The sequence below is a fragment of the Rana temporaria genome (assembly GCF_905171775.1).
Source record: "Rana temporaria chromosome 2 unlocalized genomic scaffold, aRanTem1.1 chr2a, whole genome shotgun sequence".
Lineage (NCBI taxonomy): Eukaryota > Metazoa > Chordata > Amphibia > Anura > Ranidae > Rana > Rana temporaria.
The window spans coordinates 133,284-151,128 of NW_024404405.1; the positions used below are offsets into that span (position 1 = coordinate 133,284).

The 17,845-nt window shown below is 46.6% G+C and overlaps 1 protein-coding gene across 1 annotated transcript in view; it reads right to left on the reverse strand.

The window, feature by feature from the left end:
• Positions 1 to 253: 253 nt before the first annotated feature.
• LOC120921534 (zinc finger protein 850-like) overlaps positions 254 to 17,845 on the reverse strand; it is a 260,049-nt gene continuing 242,457 nt past the window's right edge. The window contains 1 exon segment of the mRNA XM_040334033.1: positions 254 to 1,421. Coding sequence (XP_040189967.1) covers positions 468 to 1,421 — 954 coding nt within the window. The 3' untranslated portion in view covers positions 254 to 467.

Sequence of the window (17,845 nt, forward strand, 5' to 3'; positions counted from 1 at the left end):
TCTCTGAATCCCGGCCTATAACTTTTGTGCAAACCAATCAATATACGCTTTTTGCGATTTTTATTACCAAAAGTATGACGAAGAATACATAGCGGCCTAAACTGAGGAATATATATATATATATATATATATATATATATATATATATATATATTTTTTTTAAATGATGGCTATTTATTACAGCATAACTTACAAAATGGTATGTTTTTTTCACTGAGGAAAACAGTTCAGTCATTGGTGTTTATCTGAAAGAAAAAAATTAAAAGGTAAAAAATTCACAGGCCTTGGTGTGTGTCTGATGGACATAAGCACTTAAGTCGGTGCATTCGATCATTACATTCCATTTTGCTCACAATAGCATTTTATCTTTTCACTTCTTCCCTAGCTTGTGGGATGACATCGGGGCTGTGAAACTTATGGGACAACCACAACTCCTTTAATAACCCCTTCTTCCCCGAGTTTACTCTCTACAAGCTTCTATGGTGAAGCTTGTGAATCCTCAGGCGATACATTAGCCCGGAATTAATTGTAAAATCTTTGTCACATTCAGAGCATTAAAATGGCTTCTCTCCAGTGTGAACCCTCTGGTGTCTGATAAGATTTGACTTATGTGTAAAAGCTTTGCAACAATTAGAACACTGATATGGCTTCTCTCCAGTGTGAACCCTCTGGTGTGCGATAAGCTCTTTCTTGGTTCTAAAAGCTTTGCAACATTCAGAACATTGATATGGCTTCTCCCCAGTGTGAACCCTCTGGTGTATGATAAGCTCTTTTTTGGCTCTAAAAGCTTTGCCACAATCATAACACTGATATGGCTTCTCTCCAGTGTGAACCCTCTGGTGTGCGATAAAATTTTGCATAGCTGCAAATGTTTTGCAACATTCAGAACATTGATATGGCTTCTCTCCAGTGTGAACCCTCTGGTGTGTGATAAGCACTCGCTTGGTTCTAAAAGCTTTGCAACATTCGGAACACTGATATGATTTCTCCCCAGTGTGAATCCTCTGGTGTCCGGTAAGTTGTGGCTTCAATGTAAAAGCTTTATCACATTTGGAACACTCATATGGCTTATTTCCAGTATGAATCATCTGGTGACTGATAAGGCGTCCCTTCTGTGTAAAAGCTTTGCCACATTCAGAACATTGATATGGCTTCTCCCCAGTGTGAACCCTCTGGTGACTGATAAGGTGTGCCTTCTGTGTAAAAGCTTTGAAACATTCAGAACACTGATATGGCTTCTCCCCAGTGTGAACCCTCTGGTGTATGATAAGCTCGTTCTTGGTTCTAAAAGCTTTGCCACATTCAGAACACTGATATGGCTTCTCTCCAGTGTGAATCCTCTGGTGTCGGGTAAGTTTTGACTTCAATGTAAAAGCTTTATCACATTCGGAACACTGAAATGGTTTCTCTTCAGTGTGAACCTTCTGGTGTGTGATACATTTTACCTCCATTGTAAAACCTTTATCACATTCCAAACAAGAAATATCTTCTGAAATGACTCCTCTCAGGAATTCATAGGTTGGACTTTACTATAAAGCCATTGTCACTTCCAGAGAACTGAAATGACTTCTTTTGTGTTGTCCTCTGAGGTTGGATCAGTGTTTAAGAGGACCCAAAACATAAATGACATACAGAACACGGATATGTCTTGTGTCCTGTGTGAATCCTCCAGTGAACGACAATAAAGACTTTCAGTCACTTATAACACCCATATGGCTCGTTTCCCATGTGACTCCGTTTTATTGATGAAGACCAACATGACCGAAAACGTTGTTCCTTAATCCACCTGTACAGGAGAAAAAAATAGAAGTCAGCATTCTATAAAAAGGATTCAATAAAGTTTCTTCCTTTTTTAACATTCATTATTAACCGCTTCCTGCTCGGACTATTGTAATATGATGGCCAAGCAGGAGCCCTATTCTTCTGGGAGAAAATATCTTGTGCGGCCCCTCAGGGCCAAGCTCTGGCGCAGTCTGTCACTTGTTGTGTCCACTGGACATAGCAGATGACTGATCAGTGTAACAGCCCCATACCAGTACCATGTGATTGCTGTGAACAATCATTGTGAACAATGAATGGCTTTGATTCATGCCGTTCATTGTGTGGTTGGTTACAGTGATCACATGGTACAGACAGGGCCAATCACAGCTAATCACAACAATGCACGCTGAATAAATCTATTGCATTCAGTAAAAATGATTGCTTATAGTAATGAAATTCACTGCTATAAGCAATTATAGTGTGTAAAAAAAATCCTGATTACCTCCCAGAGTAGTACAGTGTTACTATGGTAACACTGTATTGTGCTGGTCACAACATGCATGTAAAACAAGATATTTAAAAAATAATTAAAAATACTTCTTGGCTTTTTTTTTTTTACATCCTGTCATCAGTCAGTGTCCCTGCTCATCTCCACACCAGTTATATGATGATGCTGTACTGCACTGGGGACAATGTGCAAACAATAAAAAAAAATGCTAAATATTGTGACAAACACGTTACAACTTCGTAAAGCCTGTCATACTTTCCAAAAAGGGGTCATTGGGGGTATTTGTACCATCCTGGGATTTATGGCCCTCAAGAAAATAAATGTTGCGGTTTTTAAGTGGTTTATGGGGTTATGGCAGAAGCCGGCAATTCTGTATCTCATAAAAGCGATCCGAGCAGCCGATTAGCCACTGGATCACTTTTAGAAGCAGTGAGATAGGTCATCCCCCTCCCGCTGCTCATGGGGATTTATTGGGCTTTACTGTTCTTTCCGGTTTTCAGGCCTTTTGATATTACTGAGAATTTAGATCCAGTATTTTTCTTTACATAGTAAAATCCTATCGAAGTCTCCTCTCCTAGGGAAACATTTAGGGAAAAGATCCCCTTCAGTTTCTGGTCGTCTCTTTTTCCCGCGTGGATTTTCCTAGAATGTTGTGCTAAAATATTCTCTTTTTTTCCCCTCATCTGTTCCAGGAGGTCCCTTGATGTCCCTCAGATGTTCACCGATACGGATTTTAAATTGTCGCTTTGTTTTCCCCTCTATAGAATTTTTTACATGGACATTTCAACATGTAAATCACTTTTCTTGTAGAGCAATTTCTAAAACTTTTAATTTGAAATGTTTTAGATCGATCCAAATCGGTGAATATCTGAGGAACATGTGAGGTACATTGAATGAAATTACAAATTAGTGAATTAGTAGCTAGAGAATGTCGGAAAAGGACAGACAGGGCAGACATGTGACCCCTGATAGCGCTAAGGGTTAAATATTACCCCCCCCCCCGTCAAACATAAATGAATATCATGGCCAACTAAAAAGCCTTATGGGAAAACTCCCAAAGTCTCAAACCAACAAAATGAAACCTTCTGCATGCGGTGATAAATCTTGCAGGAAATAGATTTAGGAGCTTTAAAGAGGAGCTCCAGCCCCCCTAACAAATACTCTAGCTGCTAATATAAGGACACTTTCCTGTCCAGCGATCCAGCGATGTCCTCACCGGACCAATTTGTCAATGGCCTTTGGGTGCAGACATCGGCATCTCAAGTAACGTAACAGGAAGTGATGCCCTTTGGCTTCACAGTCAGTTTCCTACGCCTTGTGAATGGTCCTGCAGTCTTCTGGGACCTGTGACATGTCCCAGAATACTCTGGGGGAGAGAGAGGAGGGTGAACCATCAGCTGAGATCACCACAGTGACCTGAGCTGGAAGTGGGGGGTGGGTATCTGTCACAACCAGGTCCCCTCTCCCCCTCTCTCTACAAAAGTGTCAGGTGTGGCAGTGGAGGAGGGGCGGATGCAAACAAGTGGAAATTCCCCTTTTGGGTGGAGCTCTGCTTTAAGGCATGGTTGGGATAACCACATTTTCAGTGCCTCTGTCTCTCAGAGATTGGGGTTCAACAGCCAAGCCATCAAAGCCAGTGACTGAGAATCAGGGTGAAAAATCGGACCTTTAAATAACAGATCTGGGCCGTCTGGTAGAGGTCACAGAGCACCGGCTGACAGATAAATGAGGTCAACATACCCCACTCTGCAAGGTCAACAAAAGGAAAGTAGCCCATGGGACTTTAAATGAGGCGACCATGGGGGCCAACAAAGTAGAGTTAAGCCTTGTACACATGCTCGGTTTCCTCGGCAAGAACCAGCAAGAAAACTGCTGACAGAGCTTTCTTGCCGAGTAAACCGTGCGTGTGTACGAGGCTTTGAGGTTTCTCGTCTGGAAATCTGCCCAGAATCTCGATGAAAAAAATAGAGATCCTGCTCTCTATTTTCTCTTCGAGATTCTTGTCGGCCTGTTTCCCGATAAGAAACCCGAGCGTCTGTATACTTACCTGTCGCCATGGAAACCCGCGCATGCTCGAAATGACTGACACATGCGCGGTAGCTTCCTAGGTATAGGTAGGGTGCAGCAAGGTGGCGGCGACGGCATTGAATGTGACGAGTGCATGCTCATCTTATGCGATGACGTCACTGTGTTCTTACCATTCAAGAGAACCGTGGTTCTTCTGAAAGAAGAGTCTGTACACTCGGGCGGCAAGAGATTCTTGCCAAGAATCTCCTCAGGAAAAACAACGTTTGTTTTCCTGACGAGATTCTGGCCCGTGTGTACGAGGCTTAAAACATAGTAACATAGGGCCAAATCCTCAAAAGAGATACGCAGGCGGATCTGCTGTTCCGCCTGCGTATCCCTATTCCTAGCTTTGGAACTGATCCACAGAATCAGTTTTCCAAAGATAGGCAGAAGATCCGACATGTGTGAGAGATTTACACTGTCGGATCTTAGGATGCAGTACCGCATCCGCCGCTGGGGGCATTTTGCGTTGAAATGCCGCCTCGGGTATGCAAATTAGGACTTACGGAGATCCACAAAGCTTTTCAGCTTTGTTTTTTCTCCATAAGTTTTAGTTTGCCATCGCAAAATTATGGGCTGCATTTACAAAGTGTAAAGTTAGTACACCTTGTAAAAACAGACCTTTTTTTCCATCGCCGCAATTTTTTTTAAATTTTGATTTTTTTTTTTCGCGCTGTATCTTTTTTTTTACCCGTCGCAACTTTATTGACCCGTCGCAATCCACAAAGCTCGGCGTAACGTAATTTTGCGCTATGCACGTCGGGAAAATGACGTCACGAGCATGCTCAGTACGGCCGGCGCGGGAGCGCGCCTCATTTAAATGGGAATCGCCCCCTGGAGAAGAGGAACGCCTTGCGCCGGCCGGATTTAAGTTACACAGCCCAAAATTTCTAGGTAACTGCTTTGTGGATCGGGCACTTAGGTAGAAATTTTGCGGCGGTGTAACTTAAATAGGAAAAATTACGTTACGCCCGCTGGCTGAGGATTTGGCCCATGGTTTATTAAAACCTGAGTAAATACATAAACATAAATACCAAGCTGTTCGGGTAGCATGATGACAAATTGCTTAAAAACATTCACATGTGTTGTTGTATATAATTGTAGAGTGATACAAGCATCTACGCGTTTTAGAGTAGATCTTTGTATGCAGTATATCTAAAAGAACAAAGCATCAATCGAAAGTATATGTCACAGAAAATATATTTTTGCAAATAGAGGCCCTAATGGAGCCCCATACTTAGAAATTGATGATGCTGAGGTTCCAAAAAGTGATCCCCTAGGAGGCTGCCATGGGATGCATCTAGCCTGGGAGCTGAAGGGGCGGAGCCAATAGAAAACTGCCGGGGAACATGCGAGAGGCAGACATGGCTCAAGGGTAATAAGTGTATCTCAGTACTCATGATAGACTACTGCAATATGAATATATATATATATTCTCATACATCCTGCTGTAACAGGCTGTAAGACAATGATAAATAGTCTACAGGTTGTGCAGAACATAGACAGCAGACCGTGTAATAGTATTGGGATAAATCGACAGAGCATGGACAGCTGCAATGTAAATATTATTATTATTATTATTATTATCATCATCAGGGCTTTTTTCCTCAAACAATAGGTTCTGGAACTTAACCACGACCCCACAAAACCCCTCCCCCTACACACACACCCTCCAAATCACATCAAATAGTGGGTGTGGCCAGCACAATTTCACGAAAAAGTAGGTGGGTCTTAAAGGGGCAATAAATACCAGAATTGCATTACATACAGAGTGCCGAGCTGTCACTTGTAGGATTGGTAGAGAGGGGTGGAGGACACTGAATTGAGACCAGTGGAGGGATTGGTTGAGAGGGGTGGAGGACACTAAATGGATACCAGTGGAGGGATTGGCAGAAAAGGGTGGAGGACACTGAATGGAGGTCAGTGGAGGGATTGGCAGAGCGGAGTGGGGGGACGCTGAATGGAGACCAGTGGAGGGATTGGTAGAGAGGGGTGGAGGACACTGAATGGTGACCAGTGGAGGGATTGATAGAGCGTAGTGGGGGGACGCTGAATGGAGACCAGTGGAGGGATTGGTAGAGAGGGGTGGAGGACACTGAATGGAGACCAGTGGAGGGATTGGCAGAAAAGGGTGGAGGACACTGAATGGAGACCAGTGGAGGGATTGGTAGAGAGGGGTGGAGGACACTGAATGGAGGTCAGTGGAGGGATTGGTAGAGAGGGGTGGAGGACACTGAATGGAGACCAGTGGAGGGATTGGTAGAGAGGAGTGGAGGACACTGAATGGAGGTCAGTGGAGGGATTGATAGAGAGGGGTGGAGGACACTGAATGGAGGTCAGTGGAGGGATTGGTAGAGAGGGGTGGAGGACACTGAATGGAGGTCAGTGGAGGGATTGATAGAGAGGGGTGGAGGACACTGAATGGAGGTCAGTGGAGGGATTGGCAGAGAGGGGTGGAGGACATTGAACGGTTGGTAAGGTGGATGAGTCCTGCAGCGGCAGTCATTATGGACTGAAGGGAGGAGTCTATGAAAAGGTAATCCAATGAGGAGGGAGTTGCAGTAGTCGAGGTGAGAGATAACAGGGAGTGAATTAGAAGTTTGGTGGTCTCATTGGTTAAAAAGGGGCGTGTTCTAGAGATGTTGTGGAGGTTGAGGCGGCATGATTTGGACAGGGATTGGATTGGCCCTGAAAGGAGAGTTCAGAGTCTAGGGTTGCCCCTAGCACCCTGGCATGTGGGGACAGACTGATAGATTGTGACAGAGAAGTCCGGGGAAGGGGCACGTGGGGGGAGAAAATATCATGAGCTCGGTTTTAGATAGATTGAGTTTGAGGAAGTGGTGTGACAGCCAGGCTGATATGTCTGTTAGTAAATCAGTGAGGTGGGAGGAGACTGATGGGGTGAGCTGAGGGGTAGAGAGATAGATTTGGGTGTCATCGGCATATAAATGGTAGTGGAAGCCATGGGAGGATATGTAAAGGAAATCACTGACACCGCCCTCAGCAGCAGCCCCGGCTCCCACAAGAGGGCACCAGTTCCCCTGCCACTCTGGTCCAGCAGGTTGCAAAGCCATGGCCTCAATTACCAGTGGCATCTTTGTGCACCCGTGTGGGGGTAGTGCATGGGGACAAGACACCTGCCAGAGTCAGTGCCAGGCCACTAGTTCTAGGTGCCAATGCAACCTGGCGCCTGGGGTTTGTCGAGCCCTGACCTATGAACTTATATAAAGCTGGCCATACACTATGCAATCTGATTGTACAATGTCCTTTAGATCAGTGGTCATCAACCTTGTCCTGCAGGGCCCACTAACAGGCCAGGTTTGCAAGATAACTGAAATACATCCCAGGTGATATCATTTTCTCCTCAGTGATTGCAGTATTCTAGACTGCATCTCCCCAAGGTAATACATAAAACCTGGCCTGTTAGTGGGCCCTGCAGGACAGGGTTGATGACAACTGCTTTAGATTACAAAACCCAGGAAACACACTTCTCCCGATTATAATATGACAGCTCAAGCCACATCGGCTGTTATCTGATCGCTCAGCTCCTGCACACTCTGCCAAATGAATGATCTGCAGTATAGCTGTGTATATAGTGAGAACGGTGATCACTGATTGCATTGGAAAAACGTGCACCTGATGAGGTGAGTGGAAGGGGGAGGGGAGATGATGCAGTGTGTGTCCAGGAAGTAATGGAGAAGTGATTATACAGTGAGATAGAAGCTATACAGAAGCACTATTGTAATGTACAACACAATATAGAGAGTAGAGAGGTCAGCGCTATTGTAATGTACAACACAATATATAGAGTAGAGGGGTCAGCACTATTGTAATGTACAACACAATATATAGAGTAGAGGGGTCAGCACTATTGTAATGTACAACACAATATATAGAGTAGAGGGGTCAGCACTATTGTAATGTACAACACAATATATAGAGTAGAGGGGTCAGCACTATTGTAATGTACAACACAATATATAGAGTAGAGAGGTCAGCACTATTGTAATGTACAACACAATATATAGAGTAGAGGGGTCAGCACTATTGTAATGTACAACACAATATATAGAGTAGAGAGGTCAGCACTATTGTAATGTACAACACAATATATAGAGTAGAGGGGTCAGCACTATTGTAATGTACAACACAATATATAGAGTAGAGAGGGGTCAGCACTATTGTAATGTACAACACAATATATAGAGTAGAGGGGTCAGCACCATTGTAATGTACAACACAATATAGAGAGTAGAGCGGTCAGCACTATTGTAATACACAACACAATATAGAGAGTAGAGAGGTCAGCACTATTGTAATGTACAACACAATATAGAGAGTAGAGAGGTCAGCACTATTGTAATGTACAACACAATATATAGAGTAGAGGGGTCAGCACTATTGTAATGTACAACACAATATATAGAGTAGAGGGGTCAGCACTATTGTAATGTACAACACAATATATAGAGTAGAGGGGTCAGCACTATTGTAATGTACAACACAATGGGCCTTTGTGCAGGCGTAACGTATCCGATTTACGTTACGCCTCCGCAACTTAGACGGGCAAGTGCAGTATTCTCAAAGCACTTGCTCCGTAAGTTGCGGTGGCGTAGCGTAAATCTCCTGGCATAAGCCCGCCTAATTCAAATGTGGGACAGGGGGGCGTGTTTTATGTTAATTTTCTGTGACCTGACGTGATTGACGTTTTTCATGAACGGCGCATGCGCCGTCTGTGGAAATCTCCCAGTGTGCATTGCTCCTTATACGCCGCAAGGACGTATTGGTTTTGACGTGGACGTAAATGACGTCCAGCCCCATTCACGGACGAGTTACGCAAAATTTTCAAATTTCGTCGTGGGAACAACGGCCATACTTAACATTGGTACGCCGCACTTACGGCACCATATAGCAGGGGTAACTATACGCCGGGAAAAGCCTAACGTAAATGGCGTAACTGTACTGCGTCGGCCGGGCGTACGTTCGTGAATTTGCGTATCTAGCTGATTTACATATTTTGACACGTAAATCAGCGTACACCCCTCTAGCGACCAGCGTAAATATGCAGTTACGATCCGACGGCGTAAGAGACTTACGCCTGTCGGATCTAAGGGAAATCTATGCGTTACTGATTCTAAGAATCAGGCGCATAGATACGACGGCGTATCTGGAGATACACCGTCGTATCTCTTTTGAGAATCTGGCCCAATATATAGAGTAGAGCGGTCAGCACAATATTATAGTCATATAGCTAGATTCAGGTAGGCAGGCTTATCCTTGCAGCGGCCTAGTGTATCGTGTTTACACTACGCCGCCGTAAGTATGACACACGGTCCTATTGGTTTTGACGCGGACGTAAATCCCTATTCACGGACGACTTACGCAAACAACGTTACATTTTCAAATTTCGACGCGGGAACGACGGCCATACTTAACATTACTATTCCAGCTATTTGATGGAATAACTTTAGGCCTGATAATGCGTTACGTAAACGGCGTATCTGTACTGCGTCGGCCGGGCGTACGTTTGTGAATAGGCATATCTAGTGATTTACATATTCTACACTGCCCGCAATGGAAGCGCCACCTAGCGGTCAGCCTAAATATTACACTTTAGGATACGACGGTGTAAGACACTTACGCCGCTCGTATCTGAGCCTAATTTAAGCATAACTGGTTTCCAGAATACGCTTAAATTAGCGCCGCCGCACATTCAGACTTAGGCTGGCGTATCTGCTGATACGTCAGCCTAAGTCTTTCTGAATCCACCTAAGTGTGCCCCTTATACTGCTGGTCAGGGGGGACAAATGATTTGGGTCTGTGGTCAGCAGGATGAAAACAATGTTCAGCCATAGTGGTCAGTGGGAGGAGTCTGTTACAGACTATGGTATCGGGGTGCAGGGATGTGGGGGGTCAGACAACACACGGGGTATCACCTTCTGTTGTATATCCACAGAAATCACCCAGCACGCTGGCAGATTGTCAGGAGAACCCCAAGTTCCCACCCCAGACAGGGGTAACAGCTGTATAACAGCACACACACTCTATTATCCCACCACTGCCACACACAGGACAAGGAGGGAAGCCCCACGGGCAGGGGCGGACTGACCATTGAGTCACTCGGGCACTGCCCAAGGGCCCCATGCCACTAGGGGGCCCCATCAGGGTTGCCAGGCTCAGTAAAACCAGGGACAGTATGTAAAAATCTGTGTTTTTTTTACATCTGTCCCTAATATGTCCGAAACTGACATGCTTTTGATGTGAAAATCCAGAGATTTTAGCTGCCCCGCCTCTGCACTGCCTCCTGGCGTGGTGGCCATCTGTTAGCCCGGGGGCTAGGGTTGCCACCTCATCCCTTTAAACCCGAACACATATTGATTACACAGGTTGTGTGGCTGATTAAGGTGGTAATTCAACTCACTTAGTACCTTATCTGCATTAAATCAGCCTCAGAACCTGTGTAATTCATATGTGTTCGGGTTTAAAGGGATGAGGTGGCAACCCTACCGGGGGCCCCATAATCTTCTATTGCCCGGGGGCCCCATGACTTGTCAGTCCGCCCCTGCCCACGGGAACTAGAAAACCAGGAGAGGACCTTGTTTGGTGGAGGAGGGAAGGAGAGGGAGATTATTGTTAGCCAGTAATACCAGCTGTGATAGACGTGGCACAGCCTGCAATACCTCTGATCACCACTAGAGGGAGACTCCGCCCATATCTAGCTGGCTGACCACACACAGGCAGATACAAATCTTACATACAATCTGGTGAACTCTAATAGGTGGATTCAGAAAGACGTAGGCCGGTGTATCAGTAGATACGCCGGCCTAAGTCTGAATCTGCGCCAACGCAAATTAAAGCGTATTCTGGTAACCAGATACGCTTAAATTAGGCTCAGATACGAGCGGCGTAAGTGTCTTACACCGACGTATCTTAAAGTGTAATTTTTAGGCTGGCCGCTAGGTGGCGCTTCCATTGAGTTCAGTGTAGAATATGTAAATCATAAGATACGCCTATTCACGAACTTACGTGCGCCCGTCGCAGTAAAAAACGCTGTTTACGTAAGGAATTTTCAGGCGTAAAATTATTCCATCAAATAGCTGGACTAGTAATGTTAAGTATGGCTGTCGTTCCCGCGTCGAAATTTGAAAATTTTACGTTGTTTGCGCAAGTCATCCGTGAATAGGGCTGGACGTAATTTACGTTCACGTCGAAACCAATACGTCCTTGCGGCGTACTTTGCCGCAATGCACACTGGGATATGTACACGGATGGAGCATGCGCCATTCGTAAAAAATGTCAATTACGTCAGGTCACAGTTAATATACATAAAACACGCCCCCCCCATCCTCATTTGAATTAGGCGCGCTTACGCCGGCCCCATTTACGCTACGCCGCCGTAACTTAGCAGGCAAGTACTTTGTGAATACAGTACTTGCCTTGCTGTGAGGCAATGGGGAAACAAAGAAACTGGACAGGAAGGCAGTGGGGGGGGGGGCAGTGGTGGTCAGTGGGAGATGAATACCTGGCTGATGGTGTCCTGGTCTGGAGGTTGATGTGGATCTCCTCTGATGAGTCTTCTATGGTTGGGGTCCTCTCGGATGGTCCCTCTTGGCTCCTCTGATGAGTCTTCTATGGTTGGGGTCCTCTCGGATGGTCCCTCTTGGCTCCTCTGATGAGTCTTCTATGGTCGGGGTCCTCTCGGATCCACAATCAGGGGAAAGTTCTCCTCCGTGTCCCCGATGGAAGATGGAGGCTTCCTGTCCTGGCTGAGAGGTGTGAGGGACGTTCTGTGTCTGCACTACGGATCTGGGAAGACTCCAATCACATTGTGAGCCAGCTTCCTCACAGGGGCCCCAGGGCCATGCAGACACACCCATTGCGGGGGAGAGGGAATCATAAAGAGGACCCCTCCCCCGTTCTCTGGTATAACACTAGTAGAATCTCATTCCGGATTGGTCATGTGAAGAAGGTTTGTTGGACGTTCTTCTGGTTAGTGGAGGGAAATGAACGTTGATTATTGAGCGCAGTGAGGAGAAGATTGGGAGGAGCAGGATGAGGAATGTTTCTCTCTCATATTGCACCCCCCGGGGGATCACCTCATACACTTCATCTTCTACATGTGCTGGACGCCATGACACTCCTTTCTTGGGGGAAACTTTCTCCCGGAGATCTTGGAGGAGATGAAAGGAATGTTGTACGAGGCATGTGTGAGACGAGGCACATGACATCACACGCCCCCCCCTTCTGCATGCGCGGTATAACATACATTTTCATACTGGCGGTGTGGGGGAGGGGACACAGGCTGCACAAGGGAAAGAGCTCATTTCATTTGTAACTGGGGAACAGTAAAAAGACAAGGATGAGCCATATTGTTACTAACCCCCAAACACTGAAAGACAGCAACCAATTGAGTACACAGGATGTGGCTGAGATAAACCAGAAGCTCTGGATGGACAGTTGGATAAATGGATGATTTGTGTGGGGAGGTCGGTGATCTGTAGGGACTGTGTGAAGGAAGTGACATGTGAGATCTGTGTGTGGGGGAGGGGTATCTGTTGCAATCTCTGTGCACAGGGAAATTAGACAAGTTGTGAGAACTTTTTGTTCTGGGGAGGGGAGTGTATGGGGGAGGGGTGTGTGTGGGGGAGGGGTGTGCATGGGGGAGGGGTGTGTGTGGGGGAGGGGTGTGTGTGGGGGAGGACTGTGTATGGGGGAGGGACGGTTACATGTAATGAAAAGTACAGACACTTAGCCAGATTCAGGAAACTTATGACGGGCGTATCAGTAGATACGCCGTCGTAACTCCGAATCTGCGCCAACGTAACATTAAGCGTATGCTTAAACTGAGATACGCTTAAATGTTGCTAAGATACGACCGGCGTAAGTCTCCTACGCCGTCCTATCTTAGCTGCCTTTTCCGCCGGCCGCTAGGGGCGTGTACGCTGATTTACGCCTAGAATGCGTAAATCAGCGAGATACGCCTATTAACGAACGTACGCACGCCCGTCGCAGTTAAGATACGCCATTTACGTAAGGCGTTTTCAGGCCTAAAGTTATTCCACCAAAAAGATGGCGCAGCCAATGTTAAGTATGGACGTCGGACCCGCGTTGAATTTTAAAATGTTTACGTCGTTTGCGTAAGTCGTCCGTGAATGGGGCTGGGCGTAATTTACGTTCACGTCGAAACCAATAAGTCTTTGCGGCGTAATTTGGACCATGCGCACTGGGATATGTCCACGGACGGCGCATGCGCCGTTCATAAAAAAAGTCAATCACTTCGAGTCACGATTCATTAGCATAAAACAGGCCCACCTCTTCACAATTTGAATTAGGCGCGCCGGGACATTTACGTTACGCCGCCGTAACTTAGGGCGCAAGTGCTTTGTGAATACAGCACTTGCCTCTCTAACTTACGGCGGCGTATACGCCTGCCTAACGTTAGGCTCAACTACCTGAATCCAGCTAACTCTCTCCTTCCTAATATTAGAGGACAGGATTGGACAATTCCAGTAGAGGGGGAGGGGGTGGTAATATTGGGGCTCGGTCACAGAACACAGCCCATGTTATTGTGTGTATAATGCGTGTTCTCTGGTGTGCAATGTGGGGGCGCTTTTGTGCGGTGTAATGAGGTGTTAGGCTCTCTTCTATAGAATTCTCTGTATGTAGCGGCCTGTTCTTGTTGAATAGGTGCTGCTGTAAATTTAGAGGGGGCCTGAGTCGTTATTTGGCTCAGACAAATATGATTGAGGGTAATTTAGCTTCGGTTCCGGCCATGGCTGTGCTGGGAGTAACCACCATTGTTTGCCTGGGGGCGTTATTACCATCTCAGGCCAAGGGTGGCAGCAGCAGAGTCGGGGTGTATTGGGTGTCCCCCTCAGCGGGGAATCAGTGGGAGTGATTGCCTTGCTGTGCATGCTGGGGAGAGGTACTTAAGGGACAGATGGCATTGGCGGGGGCCCGTTGTTCACGCCTCGTGGCCTGCCTGGCCTGGGGTGCATGTTCCTGAATCCTGACTCTGGGACCATGTTGGTCTGGGGGTGCGGCTTCACCTGGTAGGCCCAGTAGTCAGACTGGGTCTGCGCTTTCAAGGTGGTCCTGTGCTGCCAGTCCTGCGGGAGGAAGCCACTTGATGAAGGAAGCCAGGAGAAGACCTATCCTGGAGAGGACCATGCAACAGGCTGGTATCTTAAAAAGACAAAAGGGGGGCAGCCCTGGGACTTTGAATGAGGTGAGAGAGGTTCAGCCAATGTTCACAACCAACAATGAGACAAAATCTATTTATTATTTTCAAAGTGTTGTGTGACGAAGTGGCAACAACAATGATTGTGAGTTCCCCGGCATAATAGCCGATGTACACAGCACAAGTGAAAGTAAATATAGAAAGATTTATTACAATTGTTGTACATCAATGAGTAACAGTAAAACTTGAAAGTTGCAGGGCCAGTGGATGCACATAGACAATAAACACATAAAATGTACATACATATAAACAGAAGTATGTAGACATAATACAGACATCAATAATATCCAGCATGTACAGGCATAAAACAAGCATCCATAAAGCCCTACTAGTTTCGCGAGACCCGGCTCGCTTCTTCAGGGGCGGATGCATGAATGTTGTATCCATGGGCTGAAATGAATTGCCAAACGCTGGATATCAGGATAGCGGCGTGTAGTGCATCCAGCTCGGGAGCTGAGGAGACGGAGCAAACAAAAGCCACAACAGGGGAACATCCGGAGGATCAGCATGGTCTGGATGGAGATATTTCTGACTGCAGTCTCCACTAAGCCTCTTGTGATCATGTCTCAGTTTGTAATATTATACAAGGTGTGGGAACGATCGGCACAAACAATACAACCTCACATTATTTTCTTTGATGGTGACGGAAGTCATAGAACATCGGGAACATCGCCCTGTTCAGCTGCCCATACAATCGTACAATCTCCTTCCAATCTTTTCATTGGAAGATCCTTCCCTCCGTTTTCTTATGCACACGGTAGTTTTTTGTGATGTGTTTTTAAAAACGTCATTTAAAATGATGGTGTGTGGGCTTCACATCGTTTTTTGTCTTCAGAAAAACGACAAAAAAAAATCCGAACCTGCTTTAGTTTTTTATGTAGTTTTTGAAAATGACGTTTTTTGTGTTGTAAAAAATGATCGTATGTGGGCTAAAACGACGTTTTAAACCCGCACATGCTCAGAAGCAAGTTATGAGACGGGAGCTTGAATGGAACAGAGTGCCGTCGTACGTGTTGTACGTAACCGCGCTTTGCTAGAGTATTTTCAGAAAACGATGGTGTGTGGGCAACGTCGTTTTTATGATGATGTTAAAAAAACTTTGTTTTTTTTCATGATGAAAAACTTCATTTTATTTCATCACAAAAAACGACCAAGGGCTAGATTTAGATAGGTTACCGGATCTTTAGATCTGATTTACGTTACGCCGCAGCAAGTTTTTGAGGCAAGTGCTTTATTCATTATTGCGACGGCGTATCATAAATCCCCCAGCGGAATTCAAATTCCGCTGCTAGGGGGCGTGTAAAATTTAAATCAGGCGCGTCCCCACGCCGAACGAACTGCGCATGCGCCGTCCGCAAAATTTCCCAGCGTGCATTGCTCCAAATGACGTCGCAAGGACGTCATTGGTTTTGACGTTAACGTAAATTACATCCGGCCGTATTCGCGAACGACTTACGCAAACGATGTAAAAATGTAAAAACTTGGCACGGGAACGACGGCCATACTTAACATAGGATACGTCGCACATACCCCTCATATAGCAGAGGTAACTTTCCACCAGAGAAAGCCGAACGCAAACGACGTAAAAAAAAATGCACCGGGTGGTCGTTCATTTCTGAATCGGTGTAAATGCTCATTTGCATATTCGACGCGTAAAAGATACGGAAGCGCCACCTAGCGGCCAGCCTGGAATTGCAGTCTAAGATCCGACGGTGTAAGTCACTTACACCTGGCGGATCTTAGGGAGATCTATGCGGAACCTGATTCTATGAATCGGGCGCATAGATACGACGGCCGGACTCAGAGATACACGGCGTATCAGTTTTCTGAATCCGGCCCCGTGTGTACGTGGCATTATGGTTAGTGGAGGGAAATGGAAGTGTATGAGGTGATCCCCCGGGGGGTGCAATATGAGAGTCCTGAGAGATGTGAGAGCTCCGGATCTCTCTGAAGACACCAGTGTGATGAGGGGAGGAAGGAACAGGACACAAGAAAGGGAAAGCTCCTCCTACACGAGAGATTATTGGAGGAGAAATCTTCTCACTACATTCCATGGATTGATGAATGGCGCTCAGAAGGAGATCAACATTTCATTTCCTTTTATCATCACATTTTGTAATGAATGGAATTTACTGAATGAAAACCACATTCACTGCTAGAAATTCATTCCTTGGAGAGAAATTCCCCATCCTGCTCCTCCCAATCTTCTCCTCACTGCGCTCAATAATCAACGTTCATTTCCCTCCACCAACCAGAAGAACGTCCAACAAACCTTCTTCACATGACCAACCTGGAATGAGATTCTATTGTGTCATCCCAGAGAATGGGGGAGGGGTCCTCTTTGTGATCCACGCCCTGTCCTGTGTTTGTAGTCAGCGTTGCCTCAGGGGCATCTTTGGGAGAATGGAAGGAGGGGTCCTCTTTGTTAATCCCCCCTCCCCGTTTCTCTCTGTGTTTGTAGTCAGCATGGCCCTGAGGCATCTGTGGGGGAGGGGCCTCCTGTGAGGAAGCTGGCTCACAATGTGATTGGAGTCTTCCCAGATCCGTAGTGCAGACACAGAACGTCCCTCACACCTCTCAGCCAGGACAAGAAGCCTCCATCTTCCATCGGGGACATGGAGGAGAACTTTCCCCTGATTGTGGACACTTGTGAGCCGGACGAAGAGAAGCTGAGAGTTGGGAGAGATTTCCCCCTTCATGTCCAGCTGGGAAGAGTCAGAAATCACCCGACCATAGAAGAGTCATCAGAGGAGCCAAGAGGGACCATCCAAGAGAACCCCAACCATAGAAGACTCATCAGAGGAGCCAAGAGGGACCATCCGAGAGGACCCCAACCATAGGAGACTCATCAGAGGAGCCAAGAGGGACCATCCGAGAGGACCCCCACCATAGAAGTCTCATCAGAGGAGCTCCACATCAACCTCCAGACCAGGACACCATTAGCCAGGTATTCATCTCCTAATTCACCCCACTGCAACCCATCCACCCGCTGACCTCCTGTGACCTCCTCTATTTCCCCACTGCCCTCTGCCTCTCCACTGCCCCCTTGTCCTCCCCTCTGGCCCCCTATACACCCCTGTGTCCCTCACTTCCCCTCTGTCCACCTCTGTGTCCCCCCCACTGCCCCCCTGTCAAGCCTTGTGTCTACCGCCACTACCCCCTCCCCCTATGTTCCCCCACTGTCCCCTGTCCACTCCTTTGCCCCCTATCCACCCCTCTGTCCTACCTCTGTCCCCCTGCCCACACCTCTGACCCCTTACTGTCCCCCT